This window comes from Anas acuta, chromosome 29 (assembly GCF_963932015.1).
Source record: "Anas acuta chromosome 29, bAnaAcu1.1, whole genome shotgun sequence".
In the NCBI taxonomy this organism is placed as follows: Eukaryota; Metazoa; Chordata; class Aves; order Anseriformes; family Anatidae; genus Anas; species Anas acuta.
The window spans coordinates 2,362,520-2,377,277 of NC_089007.1; the positions used below are offsets into that span (position 1 = coordinate 2,362,520).

The following is a 14,758-nucleotide window of genomic DNA, read 5'->3' on the forward strand; positions in this document are numbered from 1 at the left end:
GACCACCCCTGGATCCGATTTCAGATTTTTTTTTTTTTTTGGCCTTTTCTGCCTTTTTTTGCCCGCCCCCCCCCCCCCCCCCAACCCCCAGTTCCCTTCTTTCTCCCCCTCCCGCCCCCCCCCCCAACCTCCGCCCCGGCCCCGTGCTCGGAGCCCCGCGCGGGAGATCGGCCCCGGACCCCCCGGAACCCCCCGGGACCCCCGAGCGGGACCCCGAGGTCCCCCCCCCACGGAGCCCCCCCCCCGGGACCCTCCGACGGAGCCCCCGGGACCCCCCGGACAGAGCCCCCGGGACCCCCCGATGGAGCCCTGGGACCCCTCGACGGAGCCCCTGAGACCCCCGATGGAGCCCCCCGGGCCCCCCCCCCCACGATGGAGCCCCCCAGGACCCCCCGACGGAGCCCCCCCAGGACCACCCTAACGGAGCCCGCGTGCGAAGTTTGGAGGAGCGGCTGCAGAGAGGTGAGAGCTGCCCCCCCCCCCCAGGAGGGGGCTGAGCCCCCCCCCATGGACCAGGCAGAGCCCCCCCAGACCGGGCAGAGCCCCCCCAGACTGGGCTGAGAGCCCCAGGGTTTGGTAACACCCCCCCCCCCCGGGATGGACTGAGCCCCCCCAGGACCTGGCTGAGCCCCCCAGGATTTGGTAACCCCCCCCCCCACCCGGGCTGAGGCTGAGCCCCCCCCAGGACCTGGCCGAGCCCCCCAGAATTTGGGAAAAGCCCCCCCAGGAAGGAGCTGAGCCCCCCCAGGACCAGGCTGAGCACCCAAGGATTTGGTGACCCCCCCCTTGAGATGGGGATGAGCCCCCCCAGGGTTTGGGAAAAGTTTCCTGAGATGGGGCTGAGCCCCCAGGACCTGGCCGAGCCCCCAGGATTTGGGAAAAGCCCCCCCAGGAAGGAGCTGAGCCCCCCAGGACCTGGCCGAGCCCCCCAGGATTTGGGAAAAGCCCCCCCAGGAAGGAGCTGAGCCCCCCAGGACCAGGCTGAGCACCCCAGCATTTGGTGACCCCCCCCCCTGGAATGGGGCTGAGACCCCCAGGATCTGGATGAGCCCCCCCCGGACCTGGCCAAGCCCCCCAGGTTTTGGTAAAAGCCCCCCAGGAAGGAGCTGAGCCCCCCCAGGACCAGGCTGAGCACCCAAGGATTTGGTGACCCCCCCCCTGGGATGGGGATGAGCCCCCCCAGGATTTGGGAAAAGTTTCCTAGGATGGGGCTGAGCCCCCCAGGACCTGTCTGAGCCCCCCCAGACCAAGCTGAGCCCCCCCATTCCAGGCTTCACCCCCCCCCCCCCCAGCCAGTGCCTATAGACACGTACAGGGGCCGTATATATGGGGCAGGCTGTGGGGCACCTATAGGGCCCTGCTGCCCCTACACACCCCTATAGGGTGGGGGTGGCTGCGGATGGCCCCGTACCTATAGATATAGGTCCCGTTGGTGTGACACACGAGGGGGGGGCACGTATAGGCCTGTATTTAGTGGGATGCCTCCGGTGAGGGGGGCAGAGCTGGCTATATGGGGTCGTGTTTGGTCCCGACCCTATACGTGGCTGTGAACACCCTATATACCCTATATATGGCTGTGAATATAGGGGCTGGCACGTATAGGGCCCTAGGCACCTATAGGGCAGGTGTATGGGGTGCCCATAGAGGGGTCCGTGCCCCCCGCACCGCAGTTAGGATCCTATAGATGCTGTGGGGTCCCCTAGCTGCACAGGGGACAGCCCTATAGGGGACGCAGCCCTATATAGACCTATATAGGGTGGTCTATATGTCCCTTCCACTCCCTATTTTGGGGTTCCCTATGGGGGAGCCCCTTTCCCAGCAGTGCCCCCAGAGGGACCCCAACCCCTTCCCCATGATCTGGGGGGGAACAGGGGGGCCCCAACCCCCCCCCAAGGCTGTTCCTGGGGTCCCCTGGTGTAAGGGGGATGCCCATAGGGATGTGGGGTGGGAAATACTCCAAAACAGGGCAAAAACTAAATAAAAATGCCCATGAGAGGGAAAAAAAAAAAAGGATGTTTGCGGGAGCGCTGGGAGAGGCCAGCTTTTGGGGCCAAACGCGGCTGTTTTGGGGCTGAACCGCTGGAGAGAAAAAAGAAATAAATAAGTAAATAAATAAATAGATAAATTAAATAAATAAATAGATAGATAGATAGATAGATAGATAGATAGATAGATAAATAAATAGATAAATAGATAAATAAATAAATAAATGGATTGATAAATAAATAAATAAATAGATAGATAAATAAATAGATAAATAAATAAATAGAAAAATAAATAGAAAAATAAATAAATAATTAAATAAAAATATTTAAAAAGCGCATTCCCTCCCAAATCTCAGCGCGTCCCTTCCCCTTGTAGGGCCGGGATGCTGGGAGGAGGAGACGGGGTGGGGGGGGGGGGGAAACCCCAAAGGCGCATCCCCCGGCGTCAAATTGGGGCGGTTTTGGAGCAAATCAGTGCGGGCCCACTCTTCCTTTCACCCCTGCCCTTTTCACCTCCGTCTTGCCCGAGGCCAGGCATGACCGGTCATTGACTCACCCCGAGTCAATAAGTCTGCCCGCATTAGCATAAAACATGAATCCGGTGGCAGTTTGACAAATTAGAACTCGGAGGGAAAAGATCTGCCAACTGGCTCACTCCTGGAATGACAATTTATCACGGGAAATGGGAAATCGGAGGAATCCAGATGACTTAATTATTCCGATATAAAAAAAAAAAAAAAAGGGGAAAAAAGGAAAAAAAAAGAAAAAGGAAAAAAGGAAAAAAAGAAAAAAAAGGAAAAAAGGAAAAAAAGAAAAAAAAAGAAAAAAAAAGAAAAAAAGGAAAAAAAGAAAGAAGAAAAAAAGAAAAAGAAAAGGAAAAAGAAAAAGAAAAAGAAAAAAAAGAATAAAAAAAGAAAAAAAGAAAAAAAAGAGAAAATATAAAAAAAAGAAAAAAAAGAAAAAGAACAAGAAAAAAAAAAAGAAAAAAAAAAAGAAAAAAAAGAAAAAAAAGAAAAAAAAAGAAAAAAAGGGTGAGGGGGGGGAAAAATAGGATGGAGATAGGATAAATAAAATAGGATAGGGGCTCGGCGGCCCCTCGGGGGTTTTGAAGATCCCATTTTTTTTTTTTTTTTTTTTTTTTTTTTTGTGTTTTTTTTTGTTTTTTCCCGTTTCTGGAGGATTTTGGCCCGGAGCGTGGCGGTGCTGAGGGTGGTTCCGCTCGGCTCCTTCCTCCTCTCCCTCCTCGCCCTCTGCCACCTCATTTTTCTTTGTCTCTGCCTCCGTCCCTCGCTCCCCGGCTTTGTTTCTCCGCCGCCGCCTCTTTGTCTCCCTCCAGCTGCCTCCCCCTCGCCCCCCCCGGCCCCACTCCTTTTTCCCCCCCACCCCAAACCCTTTGGGATCCAGCCCCCAGGGGATCCCATTTGGGATTTTGGGTCCCCCCCCCCCCAATTCCCAAGAGAACGCAACCCAACCTCAGCCCAAAATGGGGCAAAATCCTTAAAATCGCCCTGTTCCCACCCCGGACCCCAAAAAAGGGAACTCAGCATCCCAAATAGAAATGGGGTCGAGGCGCTCCGTGGGATCCCTTTTGTCCCAGACCTCCCCAGCTGATTTTGGGGTGGATTTCCCATTTTTGTGTTATTTCGGTGGGAAGAAGAAACCTTGGGGAAACGAAGCCCTTTTGGGGTGCCGATTTTTTTTTGGGGTGCCGATTTTTTTTTGGGGTGGGAGCCACGTCCACCCTTGGCTTGGCTCCGACCCCATGGCAATGGGTTTTTTTTTTTGGGGGGATGCCAACCGCTCCATCCCATTGCTCCCAGTCCTCCCAGTCCGGACCAGTGCTGGGGCTGGATCCTGCAATGGGATCGCCTGTTGTTTTATGGGATGGGGGACGGGGGCCGGGTCCATCCCCACGTCTTGGTTTCCCCACGCTGCCTGGTGCGGGATGGAGGAAAAGAGGACGCAAAAAAAAGTAAAAAAAAAAGGAGAAAAAGGGGAAAACGAAGACAAAAATCCCTCTCCCGGCCTCATTTACAAATACGCGGCGCGGGGGAGATTTATGGCCGAGGATTTCTCCTATAAATCACGGCAGCCCTTTTTTTTTTCTTTTTTTTTTCCTTTTTTTTTTTTCCCGGACCATGCAGAAATGCAAACACCTGCACCCGATTATTTGTCTTTTAACCAGAAAAAAAAAAAACACACAAAAAACAGGTGCCGACGTCGCATCTTTCCCAAAAAGGCGACAAAAAACCCCGGGGCCCCGCTGCTGCCGGCTATGGGGTCGGCCCCACACGGGGTGGGGAGAGGCTCCCACGTCGGGTCCGGGTTGAATTTTGGGAGAAAAGTGGGGTTTTGGGGTGCTTCTGGCCCCAGGTCCGGCCCCAAATCCCTCCTCCCACCCCAGTTCTGCGTTTCCAGACCCCAATCCCCTTCCCTAGCCCCAAATTTCCCCCCTTCAGACCCCGCTGCCCTCCTGCTGCTCCCAAACCCAGCCTCAAGCCCCTTCCTCCAACCCCCAATCCCCTTTTCCAGCCCCAAATCCTCTTCTTCACCCCAAAACCCATGTCTCCAGCCCCTAGTCCTGTTCTCCAGACCCTAATCCTCTTCTCCAGCCCCAAATTCTCTTCTCTGGCCCCCAAATCCCTTCTTCAGCCCCAAACCCCCTTCTCAAGCCCCAGATATCTTTCTCTAGCCCCAAAATCCCTTCTCAAGCCTCAAATCCCCCTTTTCAGCCCCATATCTCATTCTCCAGCCCCAAATCTCCTCCTCCAGACCCTATTTAAGTTCTTCAGCCCCAAATCCCCTCCTCCAACCCCATATCTCCTTCTCCAGCCCCATATCCCCCTCTCCAGCCCCAAATCCCCTCCTCCAGCCCCAAATCCCCTTCTCCAACCCCAAATCCCCTCCTCCAGCCCCAAATCCCCCTCTCCAACCCCAAATCCCCTCCTCCAACCCCAAATCCCCTCCTCCAGCCCCAAATCCCTTCCTCCAGCCCAAAATCCCCTTCTCCAGCCCCAAATCCCTTCCTCCAGCCCCAAATCCCTTCCTCCAACCCCAAATCCCCTCCTCCAGCCCCAAATCCCCCTCTCCAGCCCCAAATCCCCCTCTCCAGCCCCAAATCCCCTCCTCCAGCCCCAAATCCCCTCCTCCAGCCCCCAAATCCCCCCCATCCCCATCCCAGGGACACGCGCAGCCCACGGGGACCCCGGCGGGTCCCACCCTGCCCCGTGCACCCCCAGCACTTTGGGGTCGCCCCTTTGGGGTGCTGAGGGCCACGACCCCGCTCCTGGGAACAGCAGGAACCTGGCTGGGGTGCCACCAGGAAGTAAAAACCCTTAAAAAGGGGTTTTAGGGGTAAAAAGGTTTTTTTTTCCTTCCTTTTCCTGCCCTTTTTCTGTTCTTCCTCTCCCCTTTTCCCCCTTTTCCTCCCTGACCCGCCAGGAACCGGGGAACAAAAAAAAAAAAATCTCATGCAAAGCAGAAAAGGGAAAAAAAATGAAAAAAAAAATAATAAAAAGAGATGTTTTTTATTGTAAAAGATGACATTTTTATTGTCTCTCGGATTGTGCGATTTTCTTTTTTTTTTTTTTTTTTTTTTACGAGCCGGCTCCAGCTTTATTTTAGGCGGTAACAGAAGCGAAATTATTTTTTCGAAGAGGGTTTTTTTTTGGTTGTTGTTGGCTTTTTTTTTATATTTTCTATTTTATTTTATTATTTTTATTTTCCTTTTTAAACACTCTATTAGGAAAATATCGCCCGGCAGCTGGGACGCAGGCACCGAAGGCGCGGAAACGGCACGGGGAAAAAAAACTGGGGGGGGGGGGGGCAGCGAGCAATAAAAAAATAAAAAGACCCAATTAAGATTAATTATCTAATTAACGGAGGCAAAACGCAGAGAGGGAGCCCAAAATTTGGGGAGGGGGCGCGGCACCGGGCGTGTCCCATCCGTGGGGGGGTTTGGGTGGTGTCCGGGCACCGTTCTGTAAATTTGGGGTCTGGGGGGTCCCAAAATGCCCCAAATTGTCCCGTTTTATCCCCAGAAATGGCTCCAGATGAAGCTGATCCTATTTTGGCCCCATAGAAAACCCCAAAAGGTCCCGTTGGGGTACCCAGCCCCCAGGGTTCCCCCCCTGTCCACCCTGTAGTGCTGCACGCAAAATGATGCATTTCGGCGCTTTTCTCCCCAAAATGTGGCTCGAGAGGGGCGCGGGGCCATCCAGCCCCCGGGGGAGCGGTGCTGGAGCTGCCGCCCCACAGCTCGACCCCAAAGTTGTGCCCTCCCCGCATTTGGGGCATCCCAGAGTTTGGGACATCGCCAACCCTACAGCATCCCAAACCCTGAAACACCCCAAACCCCACAGCATCCCAAAACTCACAGCATCACAAACCCTGCAGCATCTCCATCCTGCAGCATCCCAAATCCCAAAACATCCCAAACCCCACAGCATCCCAAACCCCACAGCATCTCCATCCCACAGCATCCCAAACTCCTCAGCTTCCCCAACCCCGCAGCATCCCCATCCCATTTTATCCCCATCTTTCAGCATCCCCAACCCCACAGCATCCCAAACCCTGAAACCTCCCCATCCCACAGCATCCCCAATCCTGAAACACCCAAAATCCCACAGCATCCCAAACCCTGCACCATTCCCATCCTGCACCATCCCAAACCCCACACCATCCCAAACCCCACACCAACCCCATCCTGCACCACCCCAAACCCCACAGCACCCCAAACCCCGAAACATCCCCAACCCCACAGCATCCCCAAACCCTGCACCATCCCAAACCCCACAGCACCCCACACCCCGCAGCATCCCCATCCTGCCCCATCCCAAACCCTGCCCCATCCCCACCCCATCCCCACCCCGCAGCACCGCCCCGGTCCCGCATCCCTTTGGGATTTCGGCGGCCCCTTTAGGGACAGCTCTCTGACACTCTCTAGCGGCTTCTCCCCGCAGAGCCGGCCCCGGGCCCGCTCCGCGCGGCCGCACCAGTACGGCCCAGTACGGCCCAGTACGGCCCAGTAGGGGCCGGTGGGAGGAGCAGGGGAGGGAAGGATGGGGGGAGGGAGCAATGCAGGATCCCAAATTGGAGGGATGAGGGGTGGGGGGACTGGGATGGGGGGATTGGGATGAGGGATGTAGGGATTGGGATATAGGGACTGGGATATAGGGATATAGGGACTGGGATGAGGGATGTAGGGATAAAGGATGTAGGGACTGGGATATAGGGGTGTAGGGATTGGGATGAGGGATGCAGGGATGAGGGATGAAGGATATAGGAATGTAGGATATAGGGATTGGGATGTACGGATGAGGGATATTGGGATGAGGGATATTGGGATGTAGGGATTGGGATGAAGGACGCAGGGCTGCAGGGATAAGGGATGTGGGGACATAAAGGGATAACGGGATGAGGGGTGCAGGGATTAGGGACGAGGGATGCGAGGATAAAGGATAAGGGATGAGGGCAGGAGGGATGCAGGGTGCTGGGATGAGGGATATCCCACAGCCATCCATATCCATCCCACAGCCATCCCATATCCATCCCATATCCATCCCATATCCATTTCTCTATCCCATACACATCCCATATTTATCCTATACCCATCTCTCCATCCCATACCCATTCCATATTAATTTTTCCATCCCATATCCATCCCCTACTCATCCCATACCCATCCCATCTTCATCTCTCCATCCCATACACATCCCATATTTATCCTAAACCCATCTCTCCGTCCCATATCCATCCCATATCCATCTCTCCATCCCATATTTATCCTATACCCATCTCTCCATCCCATATCCATCCCATAACCATCCCATATTCATTTTTCCATCCCATATTCATCCCCTACTCATCCCATACCCATCCCATCTTCATCTCTCCATCCCATACCCATCCCGTATCCATCCCACCCCCACCCCTCCTCCCTCTCCCCACCCCACAGACCCCAGGGGACCCCGCAGCACCCCTGGGGCCTCCCCACCCCAAAACTCCCCCCGTGGTTTATTCGGGAACACCGCATCCCACAACAGCCAACCCCACACTACAACCCAACCCTCACCAAACCCCAAGGAAAACCACCAAACCCCGATCCCAAAAACGCTCCGAGGACCCCAGCACCCATTTTAGGGAACGTGAGGCAGTCAGACCCAACACCGACCCTAAAATAAGGGGGGGGGTGATGATATATGGGCGGCGTTCCCCGTAAAAATTATTCATCGGGATTTACTTTTAGGGCCGAAGTGGCGCCGTGATTTAGGGCCCTCGGAGCTCTGGCCGCCGGCGGCAGCGGCCGCCCTACAGCGGCGGTGGTGCGGGGCTGGCGGCGGCCGCCCCATAAAGCTGTCAGGGGGGGCGTAAATCAGGGATTCCTGGGGCTCCAGGAATTCCCCCGCACAGCTTTCGGCCATATGCTGCGGGGAACGGGGGGCTGGGGGGGGTTTGGGGTAGGGTTTTGGGGTGGGGTGGGGGGATTTGGAGGGGGTTTAGGGGAGATTTGGGGGGTTTGGGGGGAGTTTGAGGGGGTTTTAGGGGGGATTTGGGGGGTTTTGGGGTGGGTTGGGGGGATTGGAGGGGGTTTGGGGGATTTGGGGGAATTGGGAGGGCTTGGGGGGGGTTGGGGGATTTGGGGAGGTTGGGGAAGATTTGTGGGGGTTTGGGGGGCATTGAGGGGGGTTTGGGGGAGGATTTGGGGTGAGTAGAGGGGGATTTTTTGGGGGTGGGGAGGTTTAGGGGGAGGATTTGGGGAGTTTTGGGGGGGGGGTTGGGGGGAATTTGGGGGCATCAGGGGTATTTGGAGAGATTTTGGGGAGGTCAAGGGCATTGGGTGGGGTTTTGGGGGAGGATTTGGGGGGATTGGGGGGTGAGTAGGGGAGGAATTGGAGGGATTTGGGGGGGAACTGGGGAAGTTTTGGGGCTATTGGGGGGATTTGGGGGGGTTTAGGGGCATTGGGGGAGTTTGGGGGAAGGATTTGGGGGGTTGGGGGGATTTTGGGGTGAGTTGGGGAGATTTGGGGGGATTTGGGGGCATTGAGGGGAGGTTGGGGGAGGATTTGGGGGATCGGGGAGGGGATGGGGGATTTGGGGGCTTTTTGTGGGGTTTGGGGGCATTGGGGGGATTTTGGGGGGCCGCCTCCCTGCCCACGTGCTGGGTGAGCCCCCCCCCCGGACTACATTTCCCATGCTGCCCCTCGGCGGTGACGTAGGAGCCCGCCCCGGTGCACCATGGGGGATGTAGTCCCGGCCATGGGGTGCCTCTGGGGCCTTCCCAGACCCCAAAATCGGGGGGAAAAAAAAAAGTGAAAAAGGCAGAATTGCAGAAAGTGGGGGGCTCCCCCCATTCCCCATACCCCCCAGTCCCCCATATCCCCTTCTAATCCCCCATATCCCAAATCCCCATAACCCCCCAAACCCCCACATCCCCCCAAATCCCCCAAATCCCCCAAATCCCCCAAATCCCCCATATCCCCCCCAAATCCCCCATACCCCCCCAATCCCCTATTTCCCCCCCAAATCCCCCATACCCCCCCGGCTCGGGGTGGCCGTTCAGCGGGCAGTGGCTGACCCCGTTCCCGTCAGGCCGCTGACTCATTAAGTTCTGAATTAATTACGCCCCAGAACTCGTCAGGGACCGGCCGCTTCGTGCCCAGACACTGCGGGGCCGGGAAGGAAAATGGAAAAAGCAAAGCGGCTGAACGGCCCCAGAAACAGCCTGAATGGCCCCAAAACCTGAACGGCCCCAAAACCTGCTTGAATGGGGCCTAAGCCTTCCGAAACGGCCCCAAAACCTGCCTGAACAGCCCCAAAACCTGCCTCAATGGGGCCAAAACCTGCCTGAACGGCCCCAAAACCTGCCAGAAAGGCCCCAAAACCTGCCAGAAAGGCCCCAGAAAAACCCCGAACTTCCCAAAACCTGTACAGCCCCAAAACCTGCCTGAACGGCCCCAAAAACACCCTAAACTGTCCCAAAATCTGCCTTCATGTCCCCAAAACCTGCCTCAACAGCCCCAAAAAACACCTGAACTGCCCCAAAATCTGCCTGAATGGCCCCAAAACTGAACAGCCCCAAAACCTGCCTCAATGTCCCTAAAACCTGCTTGGGGCAATTGACTGCTGTCCCCCAAATCCCGGTGTCCCCAATGTCCCCCCTATCCCCCTGTCCCCAATAACCCTTTGGGGGGGGAGGAGGCCCCCCCCAGACCCCACAGCCGGGGTCACCCCAAAAACGACACGGACGCTGCGGGACACGGCGTTTATTGGGGGAAGGGGAAACTGAGGCACGGGGGGGGCACAGAGGGGGTGCGGGGACCCCAAGAACCCCTCAATGCTCTCGTCCCCCCCCCCAGCCCCCTATGGGATCGATCCGTGCCTCAGTTTCCCCCGAGAACCGTCCAGCAATCCCCTAATAAAAAAGTGCACCCAAAATGGGGGGTTTTAGCTAAAAAACGGGGTGAACAGCCCCAAAGTGGGGAGGGGATCAAGCGCTGGGCCCCCCCTGTAGGGGAAATTGAGGTACGGGGTGGGGGGGCACTGGGAATGGGGGCCCCAGCAAAATCCCAGCCCTGTTTAGTGTCATACTGGTTAAACTGGGAGGACTGGGATCATCGGGGTCAGCCCCACAGCAAGGGGAAACTGAGGCACGGGGTGGGGGGTGGGAATGGGGCCGTGCCCCAGCCCTGCAAACTGGGACCCTACAGCTGCTGCCAGCGGGGAAACTGGGGCACGGATCCTAAGGAAACCCCAAAACCCACCTAAATGGGGAAACTGAGGCACGGATCCATTTCCTGCAAAGGATACCCCAAAATCCCATATAAATGGGGAAACTGAGGCACGGATCCATTTCCTCCTACAGATACCCCAAACCCCATCTAAATAGGAAAACCTATTAAATCCCCCTCCTCCTAAGCACCCCTAAATCCCTCCTAAACCCCAAACCCCTAAACCCCAAAACCCAACTCCCACCCCCTCTTTACCCCCTCCCCACCTCCCCCACCCCCTCCCCACCCCCACCCGCCCCCAAATCCCCCTCCTCCCCCTCCGAACCCTCTAAATCCCCCTCCTCATCCCCAAAATCCCCCAAATCCCCCCCCTGGATCAGCTCCAGCACCCCCAATTCCCCCAATTTCGCTTTGGCCTCCTCCTCCCAACCCCTGTTGGCCCGGGTGCTGCGGGGTGAGGGGTGGGGGATGCTCCCCACCCTAACGGGCAGCCCGGCGGCCCCTAAAGCCTTACGGGCTCGTTGCTGGGCGTAGCCCCCCACCCCAATAACCAGCCCGACCCCAAGAAGCTCCACGACCCGCACCAGGGCTCGGTCGCATAGGGCCAGGAGGGGGGCGCGTTGGTTTTGGGGTAGCTCGGCGGGGGCCAGGTTACGGCCGCTGGGGGCGAGGAAGAGGAGGGGGCAGTGGTTGTGGACGAAGCAGTGACGGAAAAAACCCCGAGGGTCCGGGCAAAGGGAACGGATGAGACCCCAAAAACGGGCGCCGCTCACCTCGCTTCGCCGGCATTCCCAACCCAGCACCGGGCGTTTGGGGTGCTCGTTTTGGGGTTTCTCCACCCGGCCGCGGACCCTCAGCCACTCGCGGACGTGTCGGGTTTCGCCGAAAGGGACCTAAAAAGGGAGGGAAAAAAATATTATAGGGTTTGGGGTCGTGCGGGCTCTGGGTGCTGCCCTATGGGGGGTTTTTGGGGAGGTGAAGGGCGGAGGGTGCTGCCCCAAAGCACCCCGGGGTGCTCGATGCCTCCGTTTCCCTGCCCTCTGGCTCCATGGGGATGCCATAAAGCAGACCCCATACACCCCATAAGTACCCCAAGTCCCACCCGTGCCTCAGTTTCCCTCCCCTTAGGCTCCATGGGGCCATATAGGATCCATATGTGTCACCCTAGGGCCACAGACACCCCAGAGCCTCCCCTGTGCCTCAGTTTCCCTGCCCTAAATCACCACAAACTACCCCCTACCCACCCCACGAGCACCCCAAGCCCCCCGCGTGCCTCAGTTTCCCCCTCCCACCCCACTCAGCGTGCTCCCAGCCCCATCCCAACCCCACCACCCCCCTCCGTGCCTCAGTTTCCCTCCCCTCTGCCCCTATGGGGACACCATAAATCACCCCCTACCAACCCCACGAGCACCCCAGGTCCCACTCGTGCCTCAGTTTCCCTGCCCTGTGGCCCCACAAATCACCCCCTACCCACCCCACAAACACCCCAAGCCCCCCGCGTGCCTCAGTTTCCCCCTCCCAGCCCCCTCCCAACCCCGCCACCCCCCCCGGTGCCTCAGTTTCCCCCATCCGCACCCCGTTCTGGGCCATGCCGAAGGGGCCGGGGTTGATGCCGAGGAAGAGGACGCGCTTGGGGCCGCGGCAGTAGCGGCGCACGAAGTGGCGGTGGGGCCGGCAGGCGTAGCGCAGCGGGCGGTACACGTGGCTCACCGCCCCCCCGAACGGCGGCAGCGCCTCCAGCAGCGCCTCCAGCAGCGCGCTCTGCTCACGCTCCAGCTGCAGGAAGCGGCCGGCCAGGTCCTCAGCCTCCGGTACTGGTGGCACTGGTGGCACTGGTGGCACCACTGTCACTGGTGGCGCTGCTGTCACTGCTGGCACTGGTGGCACTGCTGTCAATTCTGGTGTTGCTAGCACTGGTGGCACTGCTGGCACTGCTCCTGCTGCTAGCACTGGTGGCACTGCTCTCACTCCTGCCACTGCTGGCACTGGTGGCACTGGTGGCACTGGTGTCAATTCTGCCACTGGTGGTGCTACTAGCGCTGCTGGCGCTTCTGACACTGCTGTCACTGGTGGCACTGCTGTCACCTGTGGTGCTGCTGTCACTGGTGGCACTGGTGGTACTGCTGTCACTTCTGTCACTGCTGGTACTGCTCTCACTGCTGGCGCTGCTGTCACTGGTGGCACTGCTGTCACTCCTGCCACTGCTAGTACTGGTGGCGCTGCTGTCACTGGTGACACTGGTGGCACTGCTGTCACTTCTGGTGCTGCTCTCGCCGTTGTTGTCCCCGGTGCCAGCCCCGCAGCGCTGCCCGGGGTCACCTCCATGCTGCCATCGCCTGGGGACAGAGCAAGGGGGGGGGCAGTTATGGGGCTGGGGGAGTGGGGTGGTCGTGGGGGGGGTATTAGGGGGGGTATTGGGGGGGTTGGTGGAGCGTATGGGGGGGGTACAGGAGGTTATGAAGGGGGTATGGGGGGGTTGTAGGGGTATATAAAGGGTTATGGGGGGGTTATAGGGGGGTGCAGGGGGCTATGGGGGGGGTACGGGGCCTCCTGTGGCTCCCCCCTGGGCGTTAAATGGGTACGGGGGGGGGGGGCAGTGACACTGCCCCAGAGCCCTGCCCCTCACAGGAGGGGGTGCCCAGTGCCCCCCCCAACAACTGCCCCCCCCCCAGCCCTCCAAGTGCCCAATGCCCTCGAACTACCCCCAATACCCCCCTGCTGCCCCCCTGCCCCTCTAACTGCCCCTCCACCCCCCTACCTGCCCCCAATGCCCCCTCAAACACCCCCCCAGGCCCTTCTCACTCCCTGCCCCCCACGCCCCCCTAACTGCCCCCCATGCCCCCCCCTAACTGCCCCCAAAGCCTCCCAACTGCCCCCAAAGCCCCCCACGCCCCCCTAACTGCCCCTAATGCCCCCCATGCCCCTCTGGCTGCCCCCCCACCCCCCTACCTGCCCCCAACACCCCCCCAAAGCCCTCCCAGGCCCCTCCAGGTGCCCCTCAAGCCCCCCGCACCTACCCCCAATCCCCCCCCATCTGCCCCCAATGCCCCCCTAACTGCCCCCCACCCCCCTACCTGCCCCCAATGCCCCTCCCCAAATGCCCCCAAGCCCCCTCCCCACCCCCCCACCGCCCCCAATGACGTCACGCCACGTCACGACCCCCCCAGCGCCCACCCCGGGCCTACCTGAGCGCCGCGCGAGGCCCCCTCCAGCCCGGCCCCGCCTCCCGCCCTGCTGGCCCCGCCCCCTGACCCGTGACGCGGACCCCCGCGCGGGGCCTGCTGGGAGTTGGAGTCCGCGCCGCTTCTTTGTCTGCCGCGGCCCCGGGGCACCATGGGAGAATCCGGAGGGGAGGGGGCGGCACCCCGCGGGGAGGGAGGGGGCGGGGCTTTGAGTGGCTCCGCCCACAAAGGGGCGGGGCCTCGGTGGCGCGCCGGCGGCGCAAGGGCGACCCCTGGCGGGGGAGGGGGCCCAGGGCCACCAAGAGCCCCAGGGCCACCAAGGGCCCCGAGCCACTGCTGTGTCCCCAAAGCCACCGCTGTCCCCAAGGCCACCCCCCATGTCCGGGGCCACCGCTGTCCCCAAGTCACCGATGTCCCCAGGGCCACCACTAGCCCCAGGGCCACCAAGGTCCCCAAAGCCACTGCTATGTCTCCGGTGCCACCGCTGTCCCCATGTCACCAATGTCCCCAGGGCCACCCCTGTCCCCAAGGCCACTGATGTCCCCAGAGCCATTATTCCCAAAGCCACCCCTGTCCCCAAACTGTCCCCAGGGCCACTGCTATGTTCAGGGACACCGCTGGCTGTCCCCAGGGCCACCACCGACCCCAGGGCCATTATTCCCAAAGCCACCAATGTCCCCAAGGCCACCACCATCCCTAGGTCCCCCCTGTCCCCAGGGCCACCCCCCTCTCACCAGAAGTGTCCCCAAGCACCGTGTTTGTCCCCGGTGCCCGCCAGTGTCCCCAGGCACCCCCCTGTGTCCCCACACCCCTGGGGGCTCACACTCGTGTCCCCCCCCCATCCTCTGTCCCCCCACCCCCT

At 59.2% G+C, this 14,758-nt stretch overlaps 1 protein-coding gene across 2 annotated transcripts; it reads right to left on the minus strand.

Annotated features, from left to right (window-relative positions):
• Positions 1–9,136: 9,136 nt before the first annotated feature.
• SMUG1 (single-strand-selective monofunctional uracil-DNA glycosylase 1) lies at positions 9,137–14,050 on the minus strand. Of its 2 annotated transcripts, XR_011090347.1 has the most exons (4): positions 13,900–14,050; positions 12,290–13,050; positions 9,927–11,607; positions 9,137–9,826 (listed from the first exon to the last, which is right to left on the minus strand). XR_011090347.1 is itself a non-coding variant. In XM_068663509.1 (3 exons), the coding sequence occupies exons 2-3, from the start codon at positions 13,037–13,039 to the stop codon at positions 10,966–10,968; spliced, it is 1,392 nt and encodes a 463-aa protein (XP_068519610.1). In that variant the 5' UTR covers positions 13,040–13,050; positions 13,900–14,050; the 3' UTR covers positions 9,137–10,965. The 2 variants fall into 2 exon arrangements, 1 of the variants encoding a protein (XP_068519610.1); XM_068663509.1 differs by having other exon boundaries at positions 9,137–11,607.
• Positions 14,051–14,758: the final 708 nt, after the last annotated feature.